The 20,840-nt window shown below is 46.5% G+C and overlaps 1 protein-coding gene across 3 annotated transcripts in view; it reads left to right on the top strand.

Moving 5' to 3' along the window:
• Nucleotides 1-20,840, top strand: part of SPTBN1 (spectrin beta, non-erythrocytic 1) — a 195,735-nt gene that overhangs the window by 65,720 nt on the left and 109,175 nt on the right. Inside the window, exon 1 of one of the 3 annotated variants that reach the window (XM_045884989.1) lies at nucleotides 19,328-19,951. The exons of the other annotated variants lie outside the window; for them this stretch is intronic. Coding sequence (XP_045740945.1) covers nucleotides 19,843-19,951 — 109 coding nt within the window. The 5' untranslated portion in view covers nucleotides 19,328-19,842. Of the gene's footprint in view, nucleotides 1-19,327; nucleotides 19,952-20,840 lie in introns of those variants that run through there. 3 annotated transcript variants of the gene reach the window in all.

Below are 20,840 nucleotides of genomic sequence, written 5' to 3'. Positions count from 1 at the left end.
TCCCATTCTGTTTTCTTGAGGCCTCAAGGATTAGCACCATTCTTAGAGTATGACAGGTGGCCAGTAACAGAGCATCATTCCAGATTTTTTAGCATTACAACAATGTAAACACCATATTAGCATGCTCCTTACCCACATTTAATCTATTTCAGGGAAGTAGATTTTGTGTATAAAATAAGCAGTGAATGTGACAGGATTACATAAAAGTGTTGTGATGCTTCCCCAAAACCTAAATCTTAGCCTCTTCATTCTCTGGTTGAAAAACATGTCCCAGGGCATCTGGGTGACTCAGTCGGTTAAACGTCTGCCTTTGGCTCAGGTCATGATCCAGGGTCCTGGATCAAGCCTCGCATTGGGCTCCTTGCTCAGCAGGAGCCTGCCTCTCCCTCTGCAGCTCCCCCTTCTCGTGCTGTCTCTCTCTGTCTCTAATAAATAAATAAAATCTTTAAAAAAGAAAAAGAAAAACATGTCCCCTTTCCACAGTTCTTCTTCGTTATTCTGATTGGGGTAATCTTCAAGGGAATTTGCTAAGCGTGAGTTTTGACCTCTTTCCTGCAAACCTATGAATTTTCAGAACCCTAAGGTAGTGACATAATTGGGTGATGGACACATATTATTGGGTGAGGCTGAGAAAAATTTTGCCGTACAGGTTTAAATTTCTGCAGACTCCTTAGATTTCTTGAGCACCTATGTGAAATTGCTTTACTAGCTGCATGATTGTGTCCATAGGCATCTTAACAGCATCAGAGAGATGCCAGGCCATTTGCCAGTCCCCCGCCCTCCCTGCATTCCCTGTTACCTATTGGATCGCCCTGTAGGCCTTCAGGAAACCCGAGCCTCTCCACTGTCTCCAGCCTGAGCCCAGGCTCCTCCATGAAGCCATCTCCTGTGTGGTTCACGCTGACCTCTTCAAGATATTTCTTTGGCTGTTGTATTTCTGTATCCTACCCCCTGAGTCATATTAGTTTTGTGTGTGTGCTCAAGGTGGGTGTATCCATATTTTCTCTCCAGCTGATCAGTAAACCCCTTGAGATCGTGACTGAATAATACTTCTTTCAACATTTCCTACAGTGCATCATAGAAATCAAAATGCAGTTAGGTGCTTTTACTTGTCAGATTGAAGAGCCCATTCATGGTCAGAGCTACCAAGTTCCCACGTCCTCTGGGGAAAATTTGCCCCTAATTTCTGTGATACCCATCGAAGAGTTAGTTCTTTAAGAATTTTACATTAAAATGTAAGAGATAATTCCTTTTAAAAATTTGATGCATATCTTTTGAGATACTTTCCACGCATATTATTGAAACACCTTTTTTTTTTTCCCCTAGCAATAAGCAGAAGCAGGGCCAGTTGATAATTAGAATCTGGAGTTTAATCTTTCTCTCACCAGAGAGTATTTGTCTTAGAGTTTCATTCTTGCAGGATCTCATCTCTCTACTACAATATTAACTTATAGAGATGCTTTTGGAAGTTTGGGGCATTATTTTTAAGCTGGTACAAACCATTACACAGAGGATCGGATATCTTTCACATGATGCTCTCCGAGTGGCCCCTGCTTCCTTTTGTGTTGCACGTGTCTGCCCCTAGGGTTTTATACTTTTTTGCCCAAAAGAGTTAGAGCTAAAGATTTATTTGTCTACTCCTTCCTCAGGTCATTGCAGTATTTCTGGACCTCTCTCAAAAGCTCTCTCTTTACCTTCCATGTTTCAGGATGCTGAAGGTGCTCGATGGGGGCTTCTCTATAAAGAGGCATGCACTCCTAGGTTGGCCTGAAGTTTGCCTGTGTTCCCCCGTGTGTCAGTTAGCCTCGAGTGGGTGCCAACAGTTGGAGTTTGATGATTTTTTTTTTTTAAAGATTTTATTTATTCATTTGAGACACAGAGATACAGAGAGAGAGAGAGCATGAGCAGTGGGAGAGGCAGAGGGAGAGGAAGAAGCAGACTCCCCGCTGAGTCAGGAGCCCGATGTGGGACTCGATCCCAGGACCCTGGGATCATGACCTGAGCCGAAGGCAGACACTTAACCATCTGAGCCACCCAGGCGCCCCTGGAGTTTGATGATTTAATGGTTCTTTACAGATTTATAAATGCTGGCCACAGTTGTCCTCCTGGAATAATGTATTGTGACTGTAAGGACATAGGGAATTTGGTGACTATGGTGGCCAAACATGACAGGGGATGGAATGCTATAATTGTAGTTTATGGTTCCTGGAATACTTCTATTTCACTATATAAGTGAAAAGTGACGGCCAAAGACCATTCATCTGTCCCTCAGACTAGGCTACACATGGACTAGAGTGCTGTTGTCGTTGTTGTTTTAACTGGTGTTTAATTTAAACCTTTTCTTCTTTGGTTAACAACAACAAAAGCTATCCAGCACCTTTCTGGGTCCATGGGACTGGCAGTGTGTCATTTAGCTTGCTTGGCCCTTGGTCGATTTTTACCTTTTTACCTTTTCTGAGATGGGTTGGACAGTTCCATGGGTCGACATTCCTGAAGTTGATTTTGGAGAAATGAGTTTACAGACCAAATCAGTTAGCCCTTTATATGTTCCTATGATGAAAACACAAAACTTGATACCCAGAACTGGTCGCTCTGCAGAGGATTAGTGTGTGCTTCCGGTTCTTCCCTGAGCCCCTAAACACACCGTCCCTGGAGTTGCATCCAAGCATTTGAGGGAAGGCCAGTGTTAGTAGGGATGCTTGTAAATAATGTAGAGGTATTCAAGACTGCCTTGAGAAATACAGGATGGAGAAGAGGCAAGGCTGGAGGATATACTTGATACTAATTCGAAACCCAAAACCCACAGCACTGAATTAACAGGTGTGCTGGTGCAGCTTGCTTTGTGCATTTAATCAGGTATAATCTTCAGGTGTGCCCACATGAGGGTTTTTTTTTTTTTTTTAAGACCCCCCCCCCATTCAGGGAGCCATTTTAATTGGCACACCTAACACCGTTATTGTCTGACTGAATTTTATCATAGAGGATGAAGTTTCTGTGTTTTTTAAACTGAACAGAAGACTTCAGACTGATCATGTTGATCCAATCTATAACTGACTTAAGATTTTGACAGAAAAAAAATTTGAGCAGAATATCAGTAGCAAATATGTTTTACACGGTAATCAGTACACACAAAAATTAATGTATATGGGTATGTTTGTGTATTCACCCACATTTAAGTTTCACAATGTAATGCTGAACTTGAATTCATGAGATGCTATGATGTTTTGTATTCTCTCCCATTTTTTTCAAAATGCTACTATTGATCTACTAATTAGAGTTTTTAACAGGAAACCCTGTGGTAGCAGGTGCATTTAAAGGACATCAAAGTCGCCTCTCTGTTTTTAAGCTGTGTGAATCATGATTATTAAATGAGTAAGGTGGTATTTGATTTTTTGTTTCATTCATTATTAGTGAATGACTAAGTGAAATTTTATTGAGCACCGACCAGGTACTGTGATTAATAGTAGCAATACAGAGATAGGGGGCGCCTGGGTGGTGGCTCAGCCGGTTAAGCGTCTGCCTTCGGCTCAGGTCATGACCGCAGGGTCCTGGGACCGAGCCCCACATCGGGCTCCCTGCTCAGTGGGGAGCCTGCTTCTCTCTCTGCCTGCCCCTCCCCCTGCTTGTGCTCATGCTTTCTCTCTCTCTGGCAAATAAATAAATAAAATCTTTAAAAAAAAATACAGAGATAGGTGATGAAGTGAACACAAGTCTGTGGTCAGCAGAGAAGAGTCTCACTTCTCACAGGAGAGGCAGTGTCGGTAGATGGAAGGGAGTCTTAGGCTTAGCAAATGGTGCCATGAAGAGCATGATGGTGCCTGGCTCTGTCAGGGAACCATGTGCAGAAGTGCAGAAGGAGCTCGAGGTAAGACTCGACATGCAGACAAGGAGGGCCTTGAATGCCATGCCGAGGAGTTCAGCTTTTATCCTTTCGGCCACTGGTTTTCACCATTTAGCTCAGGAGAATTTGTGTTTTCAAATGGAATTTAACTTCTTACCTCACTATGGTAAATGGCAAATTTGGAGCCAACCTGAATGAAACCGAGCGGTCTCCCCTCGATTTCTACCCCCAGGGGTCCTGAAGCCCCTGGTGACTTAACCTGAGCACCGCTGACAGCACTGGACTTCTGTGTCAGGGGGAGCCCTCTTAGGAGACATGTTCGTCCAGGGAAGAGACAGGGAGAGGCCCTGAAACTGCGGCAATGGCAAAGGGCTTGAGAGAGCAAGGACATTAACTGTTAGGACGGAACCCCGAGAACTTGCTCTCCAGTGGGCTGTGGAGCCTGGGAAAAGGAGGAGGGAGGAGCATGAGTTTGGTTTTGGTTATGTAGATAAAAGCCTCATGCCAGGTTTTCCTTTTGGTTGCCGGATGCTTGGGGTAGGTGAGGGTTGTGGTGGGTATATTGGTCATGAATCTGCAAAGCAGGCCACTGTTGGGTTTTGGGTTTTTTTCCCTCTATCCCGTGGCCTCCAATTTTCAGGATTATATTACGTTTTCCTGAGCTCATATTAGTCTGCAGTCTCTCCAGCATTTGGAAACTGTATGGGCCCCAAGGCTCTCTCAGGCTGCCTCTCTGGATGCGTGTTTGCAGTCCCCCTAGGGCCTGAGCACCCAGTGTTGCAGGGGTCTGCATTCAGCCATCCAGGACTGTCCATCTCAGGGCTGATGCTGAGAAAGGAAGAATGGCTTTAGAGGCCTGGGGTCCAAGATTAAATCCCTGTGCTACCACTTACCAGCTATAAGGTGGTGAGCAAGTTCTATAGGATGAGAGTCGTAAAGTCCACCCTGTGGGATTGTTGAGAGATCTTCCAATAATGTGGAAGGCACCGAGCTCTGTGTCTGTACACAGTAGGCATCTGTGTGAGGTGTTCATTACGACATTTCATTATGAGAATAAACCTTCTGGGGGCACCTGGGTGGCTCAGTCAGGTAAGCATCTAAGACTCTTGATTTCAGCTCAGGTTATGATCTCAGGGTTGTGAGATCAGACCCAACAACTGGCTCCACACTGCTGAGCGTGGAGACTGCTTGGGATTCTCTCTCACCCTCTGCCCCTCCTGCATTGGCTTGCTCTCCCCAAAAAGAAGGAAAAAAGAAAAGAAACCCTCTGAAGAGAGGGCTCTTCTCTCCTCCTGCAGGGAGGCATTGCATATTGAGAAAGATTATATTAATGCAAGGTGGAAGAGGAGAAGTCAAGGTGGGAAAGCAGGAATATTCAAAGGGCACATGTTCTGGTGGCCTAAAGACAGTGGTGACCTGTGGCTGATCGCTGTGGTTTTTAGAGGGCATGTGTGACCCTCAGGCCTTCCGGGGGGCCGGAAAAGCACTGAAAAAGACTTCCATTTTCTTAATTAAAAAAAAAATAAAACCTGTTATGTTCTGCCCATTTGCATCTTCTCTTACATTGACCTGTTTTATGTTTATACTCCGTGCTCATTAAAATGATCACAACTCTAAACATTTACTGAGAGAATGATTCAGGGGGCAAGTGCAGTAAAAATATTTAAAAACTTTTCTTGGAGCGGAGGTTAAGAAGTTACTCCCCACCCCGCCCTCCCCCTGCAAATAGCCAAGATGGGAGGGAGAGAGAGAGACCGGGATAGGAGTGAGAGACCTGTGTTCCTTGGAGGAAGAGAGACATGCTTAGCACAGAAAATCCCATTTGAACAGGCTGGCTCTGACTGGAAGAGGGCTGGTCCTTCGTGGGGGTTATTTAGCTTTCCTGCATGTTCCTCCTTGTTGAGACAGCTGTAGCTTGGTATCAGGGGATAATAAAGAAGAAATATTACTAGATTTTCAGTGGGATTATTTATAATACTTAAAATTTGTGTATCACTTTCATCTTGGAGAAGATTATAAAAATATTACTATAATATTAACAGTCTTTAGTAGGAGGCATTAGCCCCCATTTTACAGATTTCAGTCTGAGGTTTTCCGAACTGGGTTGTTATTTGCCCCAGCCTGCCTGCCTTAGTGCTAATATAAATCAGAGGCTCCTGTGGTCCAGGGCGGTAATTGAAAGCCTCTGATACCTATCTTTGGCCTGCCTTTTCTAACTCTACTGGAAGTTGCTGTCCTTCGAATAAGTATTTGTAGGTCTCTGAATGCCGTTTAATTCATGGGGGGAAAAATCTTGTACCTCTCCCTACAGTTATTCCATATTAGAGAATCATGAGACTGAGACCCCTTGGGTAAACTCAGAAGATGAGAATGGTTGGAGGAACAGAAAGTAGAGCATAGTTTTTTGTGTTTTGGTTTTAAGTAATGAATACTCATTTGTGACATCAGTGCTGATTGAGCTTATTTTAAAACTTTTCCCAATAGGACACACATTACCTGTACTTAACAGGAAAGCAGAGTTAAGAATCTGATATTTTACAGAGTTTTTTTCTTTTTGTTTGGGTCAAGCACAAGCGAAATGTGACCAGTTTAAAAAGGCCTAAGTGACCTATCTATAAAAAAAATAAGGCCAAACATTTATCTGTGTCAAATAGTATATTAAAAAGATACAGAATGAATTGTCTTATATGATATGGAAATACACACTTAATCCTAGATATGAGTGTTGGTGGGTTGCACAACCAGAAAAAAAAAGTTTTTTTCATTTTTAGGAAGGATAAAATTAAATAAGTGAAGGTATCCAAAGACCCTACCAAGTGATAGATATTAGCTGGGCACTGTATGTAACATGCCTACTATCTAGGGAAAACTTTTTTTTTTTTTAAGATTTTATTTATTTATTTGTCAGAGAGAGAGAGAGAGAGAAAGCAAGCACACAAGCAGGGTGAGCGGCAGGCAGAGGGAGGGGGAGAAGCAGACTCCCTGCTGAGCAGGGAGCCTGATGTGTGACTCGATCCCAGGACCCTGGGATCATGACCTGAGCTGAAGGCAGACGCTTACCTGACTGAGCCACCCAGGTGTCCTGGGAAGACTTTTTTTTAGGTCACAGAGTTTCAAAAAAATTTTGTTTGTTCATTCGAATGTTCATTTAAAGTAAGCTCTACACCCTGTGTGGGACTCAAACTCACAACCCTAAGATCAAGAATCGCATGCGCTCCCAACTGAGTCAGCCAGGCGGCCCTGGGTCGTGGAGCTTTTTTATGGTATTTATAGGAAGTGGCTTCAGACAGCAGGCCATTGTGGGTATTGTTATTGCAGCCAGGACATCTGAGCGCCGCTGGGCCTGGCTGGTGGAGACATGAGAGAAAGCATCCAACTCCCAGCCTCAGTTCCCTCATTTGTAGAATGAGGGGGCAGGCTGGTTAGATCCCAAGGTCTCTTAAGCCTCTGAGATTGTGTGTAAGCTCCTGGGCAGTTAGCAGGCTAACATCCTCTTGTTACCAAGGTGAGTTTGGGCCTCTTTTCCTGGTGGTTTCTGTGTATACTGTGAGAAGCAAACTGTGCATGGTCATAAGGACGATAGCAACCTTTGTCCTTCTCCAGGAAATAAATGCTGTGTGACTCAGACTCAAGTCCTAGGCGCTTGTTAAGTTTTTGTTCCGTTTTTATGTTTGATGAGTCAAAAATGCAGATTCTTATAGAGTGTTACCAAATCTTTGATTAGAATCACTTCAAATTACAGACCCCTTTCCTGTGTAATGATTTTTGCCGTTTGCCCTTTCATCATCTAATAGAATAGAAGGACATTTTGATCAGTAAGAACCTTGGTCTGTTGCTTCATGAGCCCTTATTACACTAAAACTCTTCTTTTTTTAAAACTTTTATTTGTTAAGTAATCTCCACCTGTAATATGGGGCTCAAATTCACAACCCTGAGATCAAGAGTCACATGCTCCACCGACTGAGCCAGCCAGGCGCCCCTACACTAAAATTATTCTTTACAGAAAACTGTGTATGTGCCCATACTGACAGGACATCAGTATTTTTTTTTTTTTTGAGACAGAGAGAATGAGAGAGACAGAGAGCACACGAGAGGGGGGAGGGTCAGAGGGAGAAGCAGGCTCCCTGCCGAGCAGGGAGCCCGATGCGGGACTCGATCCCGGGACTCCAGGATCACGACCTGAGCCGAAGGCAGTCGCTTAACCAACTGAGCCACCCAGGCGCCCAGGACATCAGTATTCTTTAGCTGGGTGGGCAAATATAAGTATTGCAGGGTAGTTGATGCTAGAGTATCATAAAACCTTAGGAGTAAGGAAAACTGGTCTATTTAATATGCACCAAGGCGATCCTGTGCACATGTGGGCCCGTGTGCACATAAACACACACACACACCCCCGAAGTGTGTCAATATGCACACTGCTGTTTAAGTATTATGTCTTGCTACTGACTCTTCCTAAACTGCCAACTGATTGCTTCTGTGCTTTGGGGACTCAATCTCAGATGCTGACTGGAATGCTGAGTGGAAAAAGAACGTTTTGAACAGTTTCACGGAGTTTGGACTTGTGGAGATGCTGAGGGCTGACCCTAGTGCTAAATGATATATGGAGGGGCGGTCTGCTTCTCCCTCTCCCGCTCCCCCCTCTTGTGCTCTCTCTCTAATAAATAAATAAAATCTTTAAAAAAAAATAAAAATAAAAATAAATAAATGGTATATGGAGGTTACCACAGTGCTGTGCACAGACGTGAGGCTTGCATGCAGTTTGGAAATCAGTAACTAATTTTTTAGGCCTTTTTTAAAAATACACATAAAAATGAGAGTTGGCATGATTCCCATAAAGATTTTTTTTTTCTTAAGGGTTGACGAGTGGGCTTGGAGGGATCAGTGTGTTGGTCGATAGCCTCTGAGAATGTTTGAGCTTCGGAGTCACACACACAGACCGCATAGCTTTTAGACCTGCTGCTTGCCCCCATGCCCGGTATTGCATTCCCCCTGACTCTTCAGTAAAATGGTTTCTTTAAAAATTATTTTTAATTGTAAAGAACACATAAAATTTACCATCTTAACCATTTTTACGTGTACAGTTCAGTAGTGTTAACTGTATTTACAATGTTAGGTAGCAGATCTCTAGAACTTCTTCATCTTGGAAAACTGAAACTCTGTACTCACTGAACCCACCCCCCATGGCCCCCTCTCCTCAGCTCCTGGCAGCCTCCATTCTGCCTTCTGTTTCCTTGAGTTTGACTACTCTCGATGCCACATGTAAGTGGAATCATACAGTACTTGTCTTTCTGTGGCTGCTTACTTCATGATGTCCTCATAATGACTTAGCATGACATCCTCCAGGTTCATCCATGTTGTGGCCTGGGACAGGATGGCCTTCTTTTTTAAGTCTGAGTAATATTCTGTTGTGTGTTTATGCCACATTTTCTTTATCCATTCATCCATCAGTGGACATCTGAGTTGTCCACCCCTCCGCTCTTGTGAAAAATGCAGTGAACATGGGTGTGCAAATGTCTCCTTGAGATCCTGCTTTCAGGTTTGGGGGGGAAGGGATATATACCCAGAAGTGGGATTGCTGCATCATATGTATTTCTATTTTTAAGTTTCTGAGGAGCCTCCATACCGTTTTCCACAGCAGCTGCACCATTTTACATTCCCACCAGCAGGGCACAAGCATTCCAGTTTCTCCACATTCTTTACTGAAGCGTTTATTATGTTATAAAAATAAGATGTAGTGGAGAAAGGCACCATTGTGGTCACAATTCGTGTTTTTTCCTGGTTAGATGGTGATTAAGAGGGTGATAGAAATGGTAGTAAAAGGTGCATGGAGAGGTGGTTGTAGATGAACATGTAAGGTTTCAGAAAAGAGCTTAGTCTCTCTCTTAGCTCACTTCACTCCTTACCTGTCATTAAAATTCTAGTTATAATCAATGAATCCATTTGTCAGATGTTTTTTTAAAAAAAATGCCTCCTAAGTAAACTTCCCTCAGAACATCCTAAGAATTATAAAGAAAAGTCCAGCGCAGAAAACTGAGTTTCCTGGGGCTGACAGTGTATTTGATTCTGTGTTGGTCTGTGAGATAGGATCGTCAGTACCAGGGTCTGCACCTTCATTCTTTCTGTGCTGGGACATGCTGGACATCAGAGAACATGGAAAATAAGTGTCATCTGCCACTTAGTAGGAACTTGTTGGCCCCACCTTGGTGTTGGAAGCTGGAAGATGAAATGGAGGAGGGGATGAAGATGGGCTTTTCCTGATTTTGAGCCCTGGGCCCACCTTCCTGACAGAGAGCTCTGAGAAATGCCTGCCACCCCTTCTGTCCTCAGCTCCTGGTTTGACCTAGAAATGAAAGGCAGCAGGAATTCAAAAGGCCTGCTTTCTACTTTCTGGTCTGCGGTAACTTACTCTGTATCTCTGGTCATGCCTCTCATCTATAAATGAAATGGTTGGCTTAGGTGGGTAAATTTTGGAAGGGACCTTCTTTGTCTGCCCTGAGGAGTTGGAGCTCTCAACTTCTTTTCGTGAAGGATTAACACATAGACCCAGGGGTGTTGCGGAAGGTGGAGTAGGCCCTGCAGTTCTCTGAATGGTGCCATCTCCCTCACAGAGCCTTTGCTCTGTTCAGGCTTCTGTTCAGTGTTCAGGCTTCTGAAACGGCTGAGGCGTTTTTGAACAGCTGCTTCGTGGAGGATACTGGGCTGAGGGATGCAGAGTGAAGGTTTTCCGAGACTTGCAGCTGCCCGAAAACAGGTTGTGATGTATTTCTAAGAGCCTCATATCCAGAGGACCTTAGAGCTTTTCTTGGATTTCAGATCCCCTGGTTTTTAGGGAGAAAATCAGAGAAGCCAGGGGACTGGCTCAGGGTCACAAGGCTGGTCAGTGACAAAAGCTGAGACTGGAGTCCCATTTTCCACTTCTCTCAAGTCCGTAACTGGTGCACTTTCCATTATTTTAATGAGGCTGATAAGACTGGTGCTCAAGAAAAGCAATACTCTAGGGCAGGGCACAGGAGGTGCCAGGCAGGGGGGTGCTGACGGTGCAGGTATAAGGTTTCTGAGAAGGAGCAGTCATGTCAGCTGGGATAATCTGGGAACTCTTCCTGGATGAGGGACGCCTTGCCTTGGGCTTGGCTTAAAGGGTGGAGAGACCTCTGACAGAGGAGGGGAGCACCCAGAGCAGAGCTGTGGAGATGGGAAAGGCCAAAACCGGCGGTGGGATGTGGCTCAAGCTTGGCTGGAACAGAGGGACAAGGAGGAGGAGGGGACGAGGACTGGCATTTATTGAGTGTGTGTCAGGCACAGTGTCTGGTCATTTACCCATGTCATCTCAGTGTCCTGAGTGGGGGAGTGACACCCTGACTGTGCTTTTGTTGGAGGGCATCACTTTTCTTCTCCTGCCATCAGTACTCAGCATCTGTCTTCCTTAGAGGAAAAGTTGCGCTTTGATCTGGTGGGAACGGGGAGGAGAAAAGTGGGAAGAGTGGTTGGTGTCTGCAAAGAAGGTCTCAGAGGTAGTTGACAGTCGGTAATTCTTTCATAGTAGGTCTGGGGCTGGCCTCCCAGTTAATGGCAGCTGGTGGGCTTGGTGCTCCTCGGTGACCGGGCTGACCATGAATTATTCAGGGCCTGTGCCCAGCGAGTGGCTGCCTAGCAAAGTTGTGTGGGAAGGAGGCTGTGTTATCTCACTGAGAGATTGGCAGAAGCTCAGGTGCTGAGGAGGAAGAAATGACTGCACCCTTAAAATATTTCACATTTTAACATGCTAGGGCCGCACCCCGTGTTCCATAGCCCTCCAGCTGGGTAATAGGGACCTGCGCTTCAATGAGGAAGAAGTAACGCCCCCCACCCATAATTAACAAACACAGTAACCTACACTCTCATGTTACTGTGGCACTTGTTGGCAGGGATTTGGCTAGGAGCCACATGAGAATCGCAGAAAAGACAGTATAGCCACAGAGAGTGTTTGTGTGGGAGAAACGCCACTCTGCTCTGTTTTTATCTTGTTGATCCATTCGGAATGGTTCTTTCTGTAACTGTCACTGTTCTTCATTTGTTAACATGCTACTCTGTGTGTGTGTGTGTGTGTGTGTGTCTGTGTCCCTGTCCGTCTATCCATTGGTCTGACCTATTTTCCTAGGTAGGTTGAAAGTGCCTGTGCAGAAATCACTTCTTATAACTTTGCTGGTCCCTCCAGTGTGGTCTGTGCTCCCAGATGGGCCTGAGCACATGTAGACGGGTTGACCTTGACTCCCTGGAGCCCGGGAGGTATGAGGCCTGTGCCTTGATGATGAGGTTTGCATCCCTCCCCTCCCTCTTCCTTCTTCCCCCTCTTGGGGGGGGGGGGCGGGGGGGACTGTTTAATCTGCTCTTTTCTAAAGCCAGTCTATGGTAAGCTTCTGGAAAAGGTAACATGGGTATGAAGACCTGAGGGCAGGGTCCAGAGGCCTGTTTTCACAAAGAATAGATTTTTTTTTTTTTTTAAGATTTTATTTATTTATTTGAGAGAGAGAATGAGAGAGAGAGAGCACAAGAGGGGGGAGTGGGAGAGGGAGAAGCAGACTCCCCTCTGAGCAGGGAGCCTGATGTGGGACTCGATCCCAGGACTCCAGGATCATGACCTGAGCCGAAGGCAGTCGCTTAACCAACTGAGCCACCCAGGCACCCCACAAAGAGTAGATTTGTATCTCCTCTCTTCCAGTTTTTTCCCCATGAGCTGCACCACCAGGAAGCGGCGTCTTCTCACTGCCCCGTCTGCTTCCTTGTAAGACTCTGGCCCAGTGGCTGTGAACACCTGTATGTGTCAGCCTTTTCCCTCCATGTTGGAGGTGGGAAGCAGGACCAAACATCCTGGGCAAGAGCAGGCCTGGCCCCAGCTGCATTCCTCAGATGTTCTTTTCCTTTGAACCACTCAGCCTCTAGCAGAGGAGCCCAGTCTTGGCTCTGGCTGGTGTTCTGTTCACAGGCATAGCAGCACCTGTTTGCCAAAGGTGGGGCCTCTGGACTGGGGCATTCTTTTGCCCATACAGGGAAGCTTTGCATGGGCAGATAACAGATGCGATAAGAATGCAAGGATAAGGTTTGGCTAGGTAGAAGATTCAATAAACTGCATTCCTTCCCCAGGGCCTTGGGTACTTGTTACTGAGTGTAATTTGCCATGTTTCTCCTTCTCAGCAGAGATGTCAGGTACTTTGTATTTAATTCTGCTGTGACGCTGAACAAGAAACAGAAAAAAAAGATATAAATGGGAATTAGATGCAGCCATGTGACTAGATAATTTGTAGAAGCTGTGCGTGTGTATGGGAGATAGGAAAAAAAAAATCTGTATCCTCTCAGGAACAGAGAGAGCAATTGCTGTAGATGAAAAATACCTTTAGTCTTCCCCTTTAATTTTTGTCTAGGTATTCTAAGTCCTGAACTCTCAAATCTGATAGCCCCACCTTAAATAAACATTGGCCTTTGTAAAAACATAGGCGCTTTGTAACTCATTTCATAGTGAATATTGTATTCTTGTTATCTCTGAGGTGTTACTGCTTTATTTTTATTATAAAATACGATTTTGCATATGCCTTTCCCAGTGTAAAATGGGGTGAGTGAAAGAGAAGGGAATGGGGTTTTGTGAGTATCTCCCAGCTGGAGGACTGGTCTTGCCATTTGAATTGCCCTTGTTTAGAGATCCAGAGGGGTACCCGCTCTGGTCCCTGGCCTGAGGTTAGTGATTCCACAGGAAACCGGCAACATCCTCCAACCAGTAGGCCAACCTTGGTGGCCAAAGGTGGGGGTAAAATTAGTTTTTGAAATTTCCCTGTAAGGAGTTTAAAGACGAGTAATCATAGCTGCACAGACAGTGCGGCTATCTTCCCAACATTTTTCTTTCCTAAACATTTATCTCAGTGATACAACAGCTCTACGAAGTTGGTTCCGTTGTTGTAGCAACTTTTCAGGCTCAGGGAATCACGGAGTTAGAAAGCAGCAGAGTCAGATGCTTAGATTCCACGTCAGTCTTTAAGCGCCTTTCCTCCTTTAAACCATGACCCAATGCTCCGTGGGTGATGCTCTGGGAGTAATCAGAGAAGCGGTCTAGGCCCTGATCTTCAGGAGCCACGTGGTCGTGAGGAAGCGCTGCTGACTGCTTCGGGCTGCCCAGGCTGTGGGCCCTGTGTGTGCGGTGCCATTGGAGAGAAAGGAGACGTTCTGGAAGGGTGGCAGGCAGCTAGCCGTGAACAGAAACACTAGTGTCAGGAATGTGTTCTGACGATGGGACTTGTTGAAAATTGTCCTTTTCGGGAGGGCAGGGGAAGAAGGTTTCCAGGTAATTCTGTTTTCTGGTTTTGACTGGATTTCATGGTGATATGCTTGGTTAGTTGGTTGAGTTTCCTGGTACGTGGGGCAGTTCCCTTTGAATAAGGGATGGGTTTTTAAGAATACACATATGGAGGCAGGCTTTGGGAGAAAGGGCAGCGGTAACTAGGTAGTTAGGGGTGGGAGGCTCTCAGGGCATTATACAGTAGAGGGGATGCAGAAAAAAAATGCCCACAGGTAAGGATTCAAGTGGGCAGGAGACTGGTTGGAGAAGGGGGTGGGTGGGTGGGTGGGTGGAGAGGTGAGACAGATCCCTTAAGCTTCACCTCTGGGGAGCATAAATGCACCAGCATGATTTGGAGCCTGCTTCTCTATCTGGCCACACCACTGGAAGAGGATTATTTTAGTAATATTATTTTGGTTTCCTATAAAGAAACACTCAGAAGAAAATGGCTGTGGTCCTCCAACTGTTGTCCAGATGAAGGAAAGGCAGATCTGGAAAGGGCAGAGAATTTGGCAAAACAGTTTATATGTGAAACCTTGTTGTGTTCTGTCCCTCCCTGTTCCCACCACTTTTTTTTTTTTTTAAAGATTTTATTTATTTATTTGACAGAGAGAGACAGCAAGAGAGGGAACACAAGCAGGGGGTGGTGGGAGAGGGAGAAGCAGGCTTCCTGCGGAGCAGGGAGCCCGATGTGGGGCTCAATCCCAGGACCCTGGGATCATGACCTGAGCCAAAGGCAGATGCTTAACTGACTGAGCCACCGAGGCGCACCCTGTTCCCATCACTTCTTTCCCAGCTCTTGGGTTGGTTTTTCAAGTCCTTGAATGTGTACACATGCTATAACATCTTAGCACGTTGGCAGTCCTCTCTGAAGCATCACAATCTTGCTAATGTTTAGATGTTCAGGAAATGAACACACCATAGTTTATGCTTTCGAGCTTGCTGTGATGCAGGGAAAGCGTTGTCTTTTTTCTTTCTCTCTCTTTCTTTTTAATCTCTCAGACTTCATAAAGCCTCTTGGGACAAATACAGGCTTAATCTCATTGCTTAGTGTTTCCATTCACATGCAACATGCTAAATCATATAGAATCTTAGTGTATAGGTCCAAGTATGAGGAAAGGAACAAAACCCAACCAAACAAAACCCATTCACAACAAGAGAACCCTTAAAGTAGCAACTTCCATGTGAATTAGCCGAAAATGTGCCTGTCCCTGACCCAACTAAGTGTTGCAGAAGTTTCTGTGGAGGCTTGCTTGGGTTTTAGGTATCTTGATACCACTTACCCAGTTTTTTATGGTTTTTCTGAAAATCCTGCAAACCATTAGTAAGCTGATATTATGCTCTAAATACATGGGGTAAACACGGCTAACCTTGGTCAGTCTAGGGTCCAGGTGTGGCTCTACCATTCAACAGCTGTAGGGCCCGGGGCAAGGCATGGCACCTCTCTGAATCTCAGTTGCCTTGTCTGCAAAATGGACCTAATACCTACCTCATAGGTTTAGTCACTTGAGAAAATATATTCTTCTTAGAGCACTACAGATAAACTGTGGGTAGGACCCGTGGCCTTTTGCTTTATTAAGTTAGAGTTGGGTAAATTCCTTTAAATTTCTTCTTTTCTTCCTTACAATGTCCCTATCCTTTCCCTCCTGCCTCTGAAGGTAAGGGTATCTCCTCTTGGCTAAGGCTGACTGCCCCACCCATACCTTTAAGCCATTTTCCCACTGGTCTTTTCCTACCTGTGCCAGTTCAGGGCTGAAACCTGTGCACAGAGGATATGCTCAGCTGGACGTGGCCCAGAGCCCCTTCCCCTGCTCCTTTCTATTCACCACCTCTACCTTCTTGCTCTTCTTCCCTTTGCTCTTCATTCTTTCATTCCTGGTAGCCTCGCTTTGGCTTTTATTACCCCCATTGACCTCCTCATTCATATACTGGATCACATCTTCTCTGACTTCTGGTTCCTTCTTTTTGCAACACATGATGTCATTCTAACCCCTTTCCTCCTCAAGTATCTCTTTCTTCTCTTGGATTGTCATTCCGTAGCTCTTTGGTATCTCCACTGTTTTTTCTTCTTCCTCACAGACCCTGGCCTTCCCCAGGGCTCTGTGCGCAGCCATTTGCCTCTAACCTTCCTTCCCAGGTTTAAGCCCACTGCAGTCTCTCTCACTGTGCATGGGACTCTATCCTCAGCCTTGAGCTCCTGCTCCACCTCCTTGATTGCTTCTGGACCTGTCGCTCCTTGGTGCTGCAGGTAACTCAAATTCAGCCTATCCATAAAGAAATGTTCAATCCTTCCCTCCACCCTGCAGCCAGCTCTAAAAACCCCAGAGTCTTCTGCAACCCTAACCTTTGAACCTCCCACCCACGTACAGTTGGTTACCAGAGTCCTATGGGTTAACTCTTGCATCAGTCTGTTCCTTTTTGTTCCTATTGCCTCACACTGACTAGTCCTTTGACCTGGAAAACTCCAGTAACCACTTGAGTGACCTTGTTGCTTTCAGTCTCTCTCCTTTCTACTGACCACTGCCAGATTACTCTTCCCTAGAGCCCAACCCAGACCCCATCCTCCTTTGGCTGAAAAGTCTCCAGTGGTTTCCTGCCCAGGCTTAGTTCCCTCAGGGTTTCCATTCTGCCTGACAGTCCCTCATGCTCCAATCAAAGGGTAGCCCTCACTGGTGCTGTTCCTGGAACAGTCCAGTCGGTGCCTTTACTTCCCAACCACCCCTCCCTAGGAGAGGAGGCTTCCCCCTTTCCCAGCCTGTTGCTAGTCTACCTGTGTTTCAAGGTTTGGTCACAATGCCAGTCCCTCCTGGAGTTGTTTCTGCCTGTCTTCCTAGGCAGTTGTGTCTCCCTTATCCTCTGAACTCTTGTAGCTCCCCTCTTTTAGCCCCTGTTTCTCTGGTGTTGGACTGTTTGCATATTTGTCCCATCTCCTTTGGCCAGGAACTCGCCCAGTCATCTCTGAATCCTCCACTGGGCAATGTACCTTGCACACAGCTGGCATCCAGTAAATACTGAATGGACTAAAGAATGAGTGCCTCTGGCCTTCCTGGACCTCCTCCCCATTGCTGAGTTGGAGGTGGTCAGGTGAGTCATCAGGCTTGTGTCCTCTTCTTCCCCTGCCCCATCACAGCAAACAGATTCCCACTTCTCACCTCCTGCCCCTGCAGGGTTATTAAACCCTTCCCCAGCCTCAAAACCTTTCTTTCCAATACTTGGCATGTGTTCACTCTGCCTGGCTTGTTTTGAGTCTGCTCTTTAGTATTGAGTGTGGCTATACTAATCCCAGCCTCTACCCCCATCATCTAGTACGTAACCTGGCTAATCAGAAAGCTTATTTCACCTACTTCCCCATACCAGAGGGAGCTGAAAGGGAGACTCCAAGAATGGTGACTCATACTCTATTCACTAAGTGGCTTAAAGATTAAAAATAAAGCATTGTAAATTGGCAAGCACTTTGCAGTCTCTGTCTCGGCCCACAGCTGGACACTTAGAGACTGAAAACTTTATATTTAGTAGTGAAGTATATTTTAATATTAATATATACTGTATTTAATAGTGAAGAAGGGCCTGTTAAGATCTTGAGAAAATTCTCCATTCTTTTTGTTGCTTTGATGTGATATGTGGGGGAAAATATGTAAGAGGTATTTTGAAAAATACACTCCTAATTTTGAATGGAACGATCGTTGTCAGGGTATTTTCACATCATTCCCTCACTGACCTTGTAGAGGTAGGTATTAATTATCCCTGTCTGACAGGGGAGGTTTAGCAAGAATCCAGGGTTTCTTCTAAGGTCATCGGTGATTAAGAGCCTTGGCCAGGACTAGAAACTCAGGTCTTGAGAATCCTAGTCCATTGCTTTTTCCAGTAACCCCACATTTTGCCACATTCCTGTAAGCATTGTGAATTGCAGTTGTGGGCAGTTAAAGGGGCTTTAGAAATTACTCTACATCCTGGATGGTGAGAAATGCCTTCAAATCCTGGCCCTGGCTTTAGAAAGCTAAAGGTTGACCCTGGGTGTATTTAAAAGCCTCTGTTGTAGATGTTAGGAATGGGAGTTGCTCAGTTGAACAGCCAGCTAGACTTTGGGTTTGTTTTAACTCTAGCTCAGGACAGGATGCAGTTGTTTGAATTACAAGTGCCCTGGGGACTAAAGTAATCCTGGAGTGGAGGCCCACCTCTTTCGAGCAGATTGGAATCCCTTAGGAACGAAATTACCTTCTTCAGTGAGTATTGCTGCAGGGCTCCATGTGGAAAAGCCAAATTTGTGATTTGTTGTCTGCCCACAGTTAGTTGGGAGAAGGTCGGAAGAAAAAACTCGGGTCAGTTATTTCCCTAAAATACACCTTGATCACTGTTCTTTTCTTTGTAGAGGATTTTTTTTTTTTTTTTTGGTTGAGATTGGTAGGAGGAATTAAGGAGTGTTTTAATATCTTCAAGAACCCAAAAGTTCGGGAGCTTCATTTTACAAATCAAAGTAGGATTTGAGGGTAATTTCTGTTCTTTTATCTCCCCATCCGCTCGTGAACTCCTCAGGCCTGGGATCCTTGAGGCGTTTACCTGTGTACCTTTCTCCCACAATGCCTTGCAAATCAGTGCTCCAGTAAATCTAGCGCTGGATTCGTTTTATAGGGTCCGTGTTACAAACCTCCCGCTAAACATCTCGGGAGGGCCGCAGAAGTCCGTTGAGGTCTTTCTGTGCGCTGAACTTACACCTCCCCTCGCCGTGGCCCTGCACAGTGCCCACAGGGCCTCTGTCTCATTTTTACACGGTGGCCGGCCGGGCCGCCGCCGCGTGGTTGGCGCCCGCGCAGTGGGAACGCCGCGCGCACCCAGGTGCGCGGCCCCCGTGCCCGCATTATCTCCGCAGACGCAGAGCCGTGGCTGCGCAGCCCGGCCGGGACCTGCGGGGCTCCTCACCCTCCCGGGCCGCCTTCTTTCCATGTGATAGTAATCGGAGACTTTTCCGTTACATGAGGCTCTCAACAAAAGATTGTAATTCCAGCAGCTTTGTTTAGGAAGGAACCGCCGCGGCGGGCGCGTCCTGGGCCGGGCCCGGGGGTCGGCGGCTCCGGCGGGTGGAGGCGGCGCGGGCCGCGCCGGGGCCGCCTGTGGGTGGGGGGCCGCGGGCCGGCGGCCTCCCCCGCGCCCCTCCTCGTGGTACAGCCTGCGTTTCCTCTACAATGCTGTTATGCTAATCAGGTGACATCACCGCCCAGCGCACGGAGAGTGGCTCCTGATTAAATTACAAACCGGCGGCCGCCGCGGGCAGCCGGGAGGAGGTGTGTGTACTGCTCCCGCGAGCTCCCGGGCTCGGCGACCGGGGCATGCTTCGGATTGGCCATATTTAAAAAAATTCTTAAAGTAGGATTTGCACCTCCTTGCCTTCGTCCTCCCGCCCCTCCTCGGTGATTTATTTCAAGCTTCTAGTCGGGAGCCACAAAAGGAAGGAAAGCAACAAGGAATTAGATTCCCAGAGTGGTAACTCCTGGCCGGGCTAAGGTGGACTCTCCTGCAGCCAACTTCCTATCAGATCCGCCTGCTGGACTTTCAGACCGGAATGGGGCTTGCCTAGGTCCAGCCTTTTTCACCGGGGCCGGGAGCCAGGCCGTGCGGAAGCTGCTGTGTGTTGGATGGGGGTAGGAGGGTGCCGCAGCGGGATTTCCACCGTGCAGCCCGCCAGGGCGGTACGCCGGGCATAATGGAATTGCAGAGGACGTCTAGCATCTCAGGGCCGCTGTCGCCAGCTTACACGGGGCAGGTGCCTTACAACTACAACCAGCTGGAAGGGAGATTCAAGCAACTACAAGGTAAGCCCCCGCCTCCCAAAGGCCAGGCCTGCCCTGGGGCTGTGCCTGTGGGGGTTCCGAGATTTTATTTGTGCCATATGGTACGTGACCCCGGGGCTGTGCCTATGGGGGTTCCGAGATTTTATTTGTGCCACACGGCCCGGCCCCAAAGCCTCTGGTTGGCTGCGAGCACCCCATTCACTCCTTAAAGGAGACAGTTTCTCACTCTACTCTAGGAAAGCCACCATTTGGAGTCCCTTTCCCCCCCCCCCCCCTCTCTCTCTCTCATCCTTTTGGCTCTCGGTTGTCAGGTATCTGCTACCCACTGAGTACACATTTTCTGGCCTTTTAGCTATCTTTGCAGCTCAGTGGATCAATGCTAATAGGCCTGTTAGTATGCAAGCTTTTGATTCCGGGTCGCCTGTTTCCCAGCCCCCCAGCCTCTTAACCTCTGGGAATCCTAAAGGTGTAAAGTGCACTGCTCGACACCCAGTCCTGTAGAACAATAGCAAAGGAGAGGAGGGAGTGGTCTTTTTGTTCCTAAGCCTTGGGTAAATTACAGTTTTGATTCTGAAGCCTAATTTTAACTCTTTTGATGTATTGTGTTGGGAAGAGCCTTCCCATCAATTTAGTAGGCTATGTAATTTATAATGAGAGCCAGTTATTGTCATTCCAATGCTATGGGTTGGATTAGTTGGATCAATTACAGGTTTCTTGGTGTCTGTATTAGTCTCAAATAATTGAATGAATCCAGTATTTTACCGCACATATTTTTATGGAGAGCGGGGTCCTGTGTGCAGCAGTGTATGGGATGATGGGCCTTCAGCCCACCGCTGGGGTGGCCCTTGCAGCCCTCGGCTGTCCCTGCCCTACCAGGCCTGGCTGGAGGTTTCTCAGACCTTGTACGTGG

The sequence above is a fragment of the Mirounga angustirostris genome, unplaced genomic scaffold (genome assembly GCF_029215605.1).
Source record: "Mirounga angustirostris isolate CCGP_5_RB_7025 unplaced genomic scaffold, mMirAng1.0.hap1 SCAF_10, whole genome shotgun sequence".
Lineage (NCBI taxonomy): Eukaryota > Metazoa > Chordata > Mammalia > Carnivora > Phocidae > Mirounga > Mirounga angustirostris.
The sequence above is the reverse complement of the archived record's forward strand: the minus strand, read 5'-3'. Positions and strand labels throughout refer to the sequence as shown.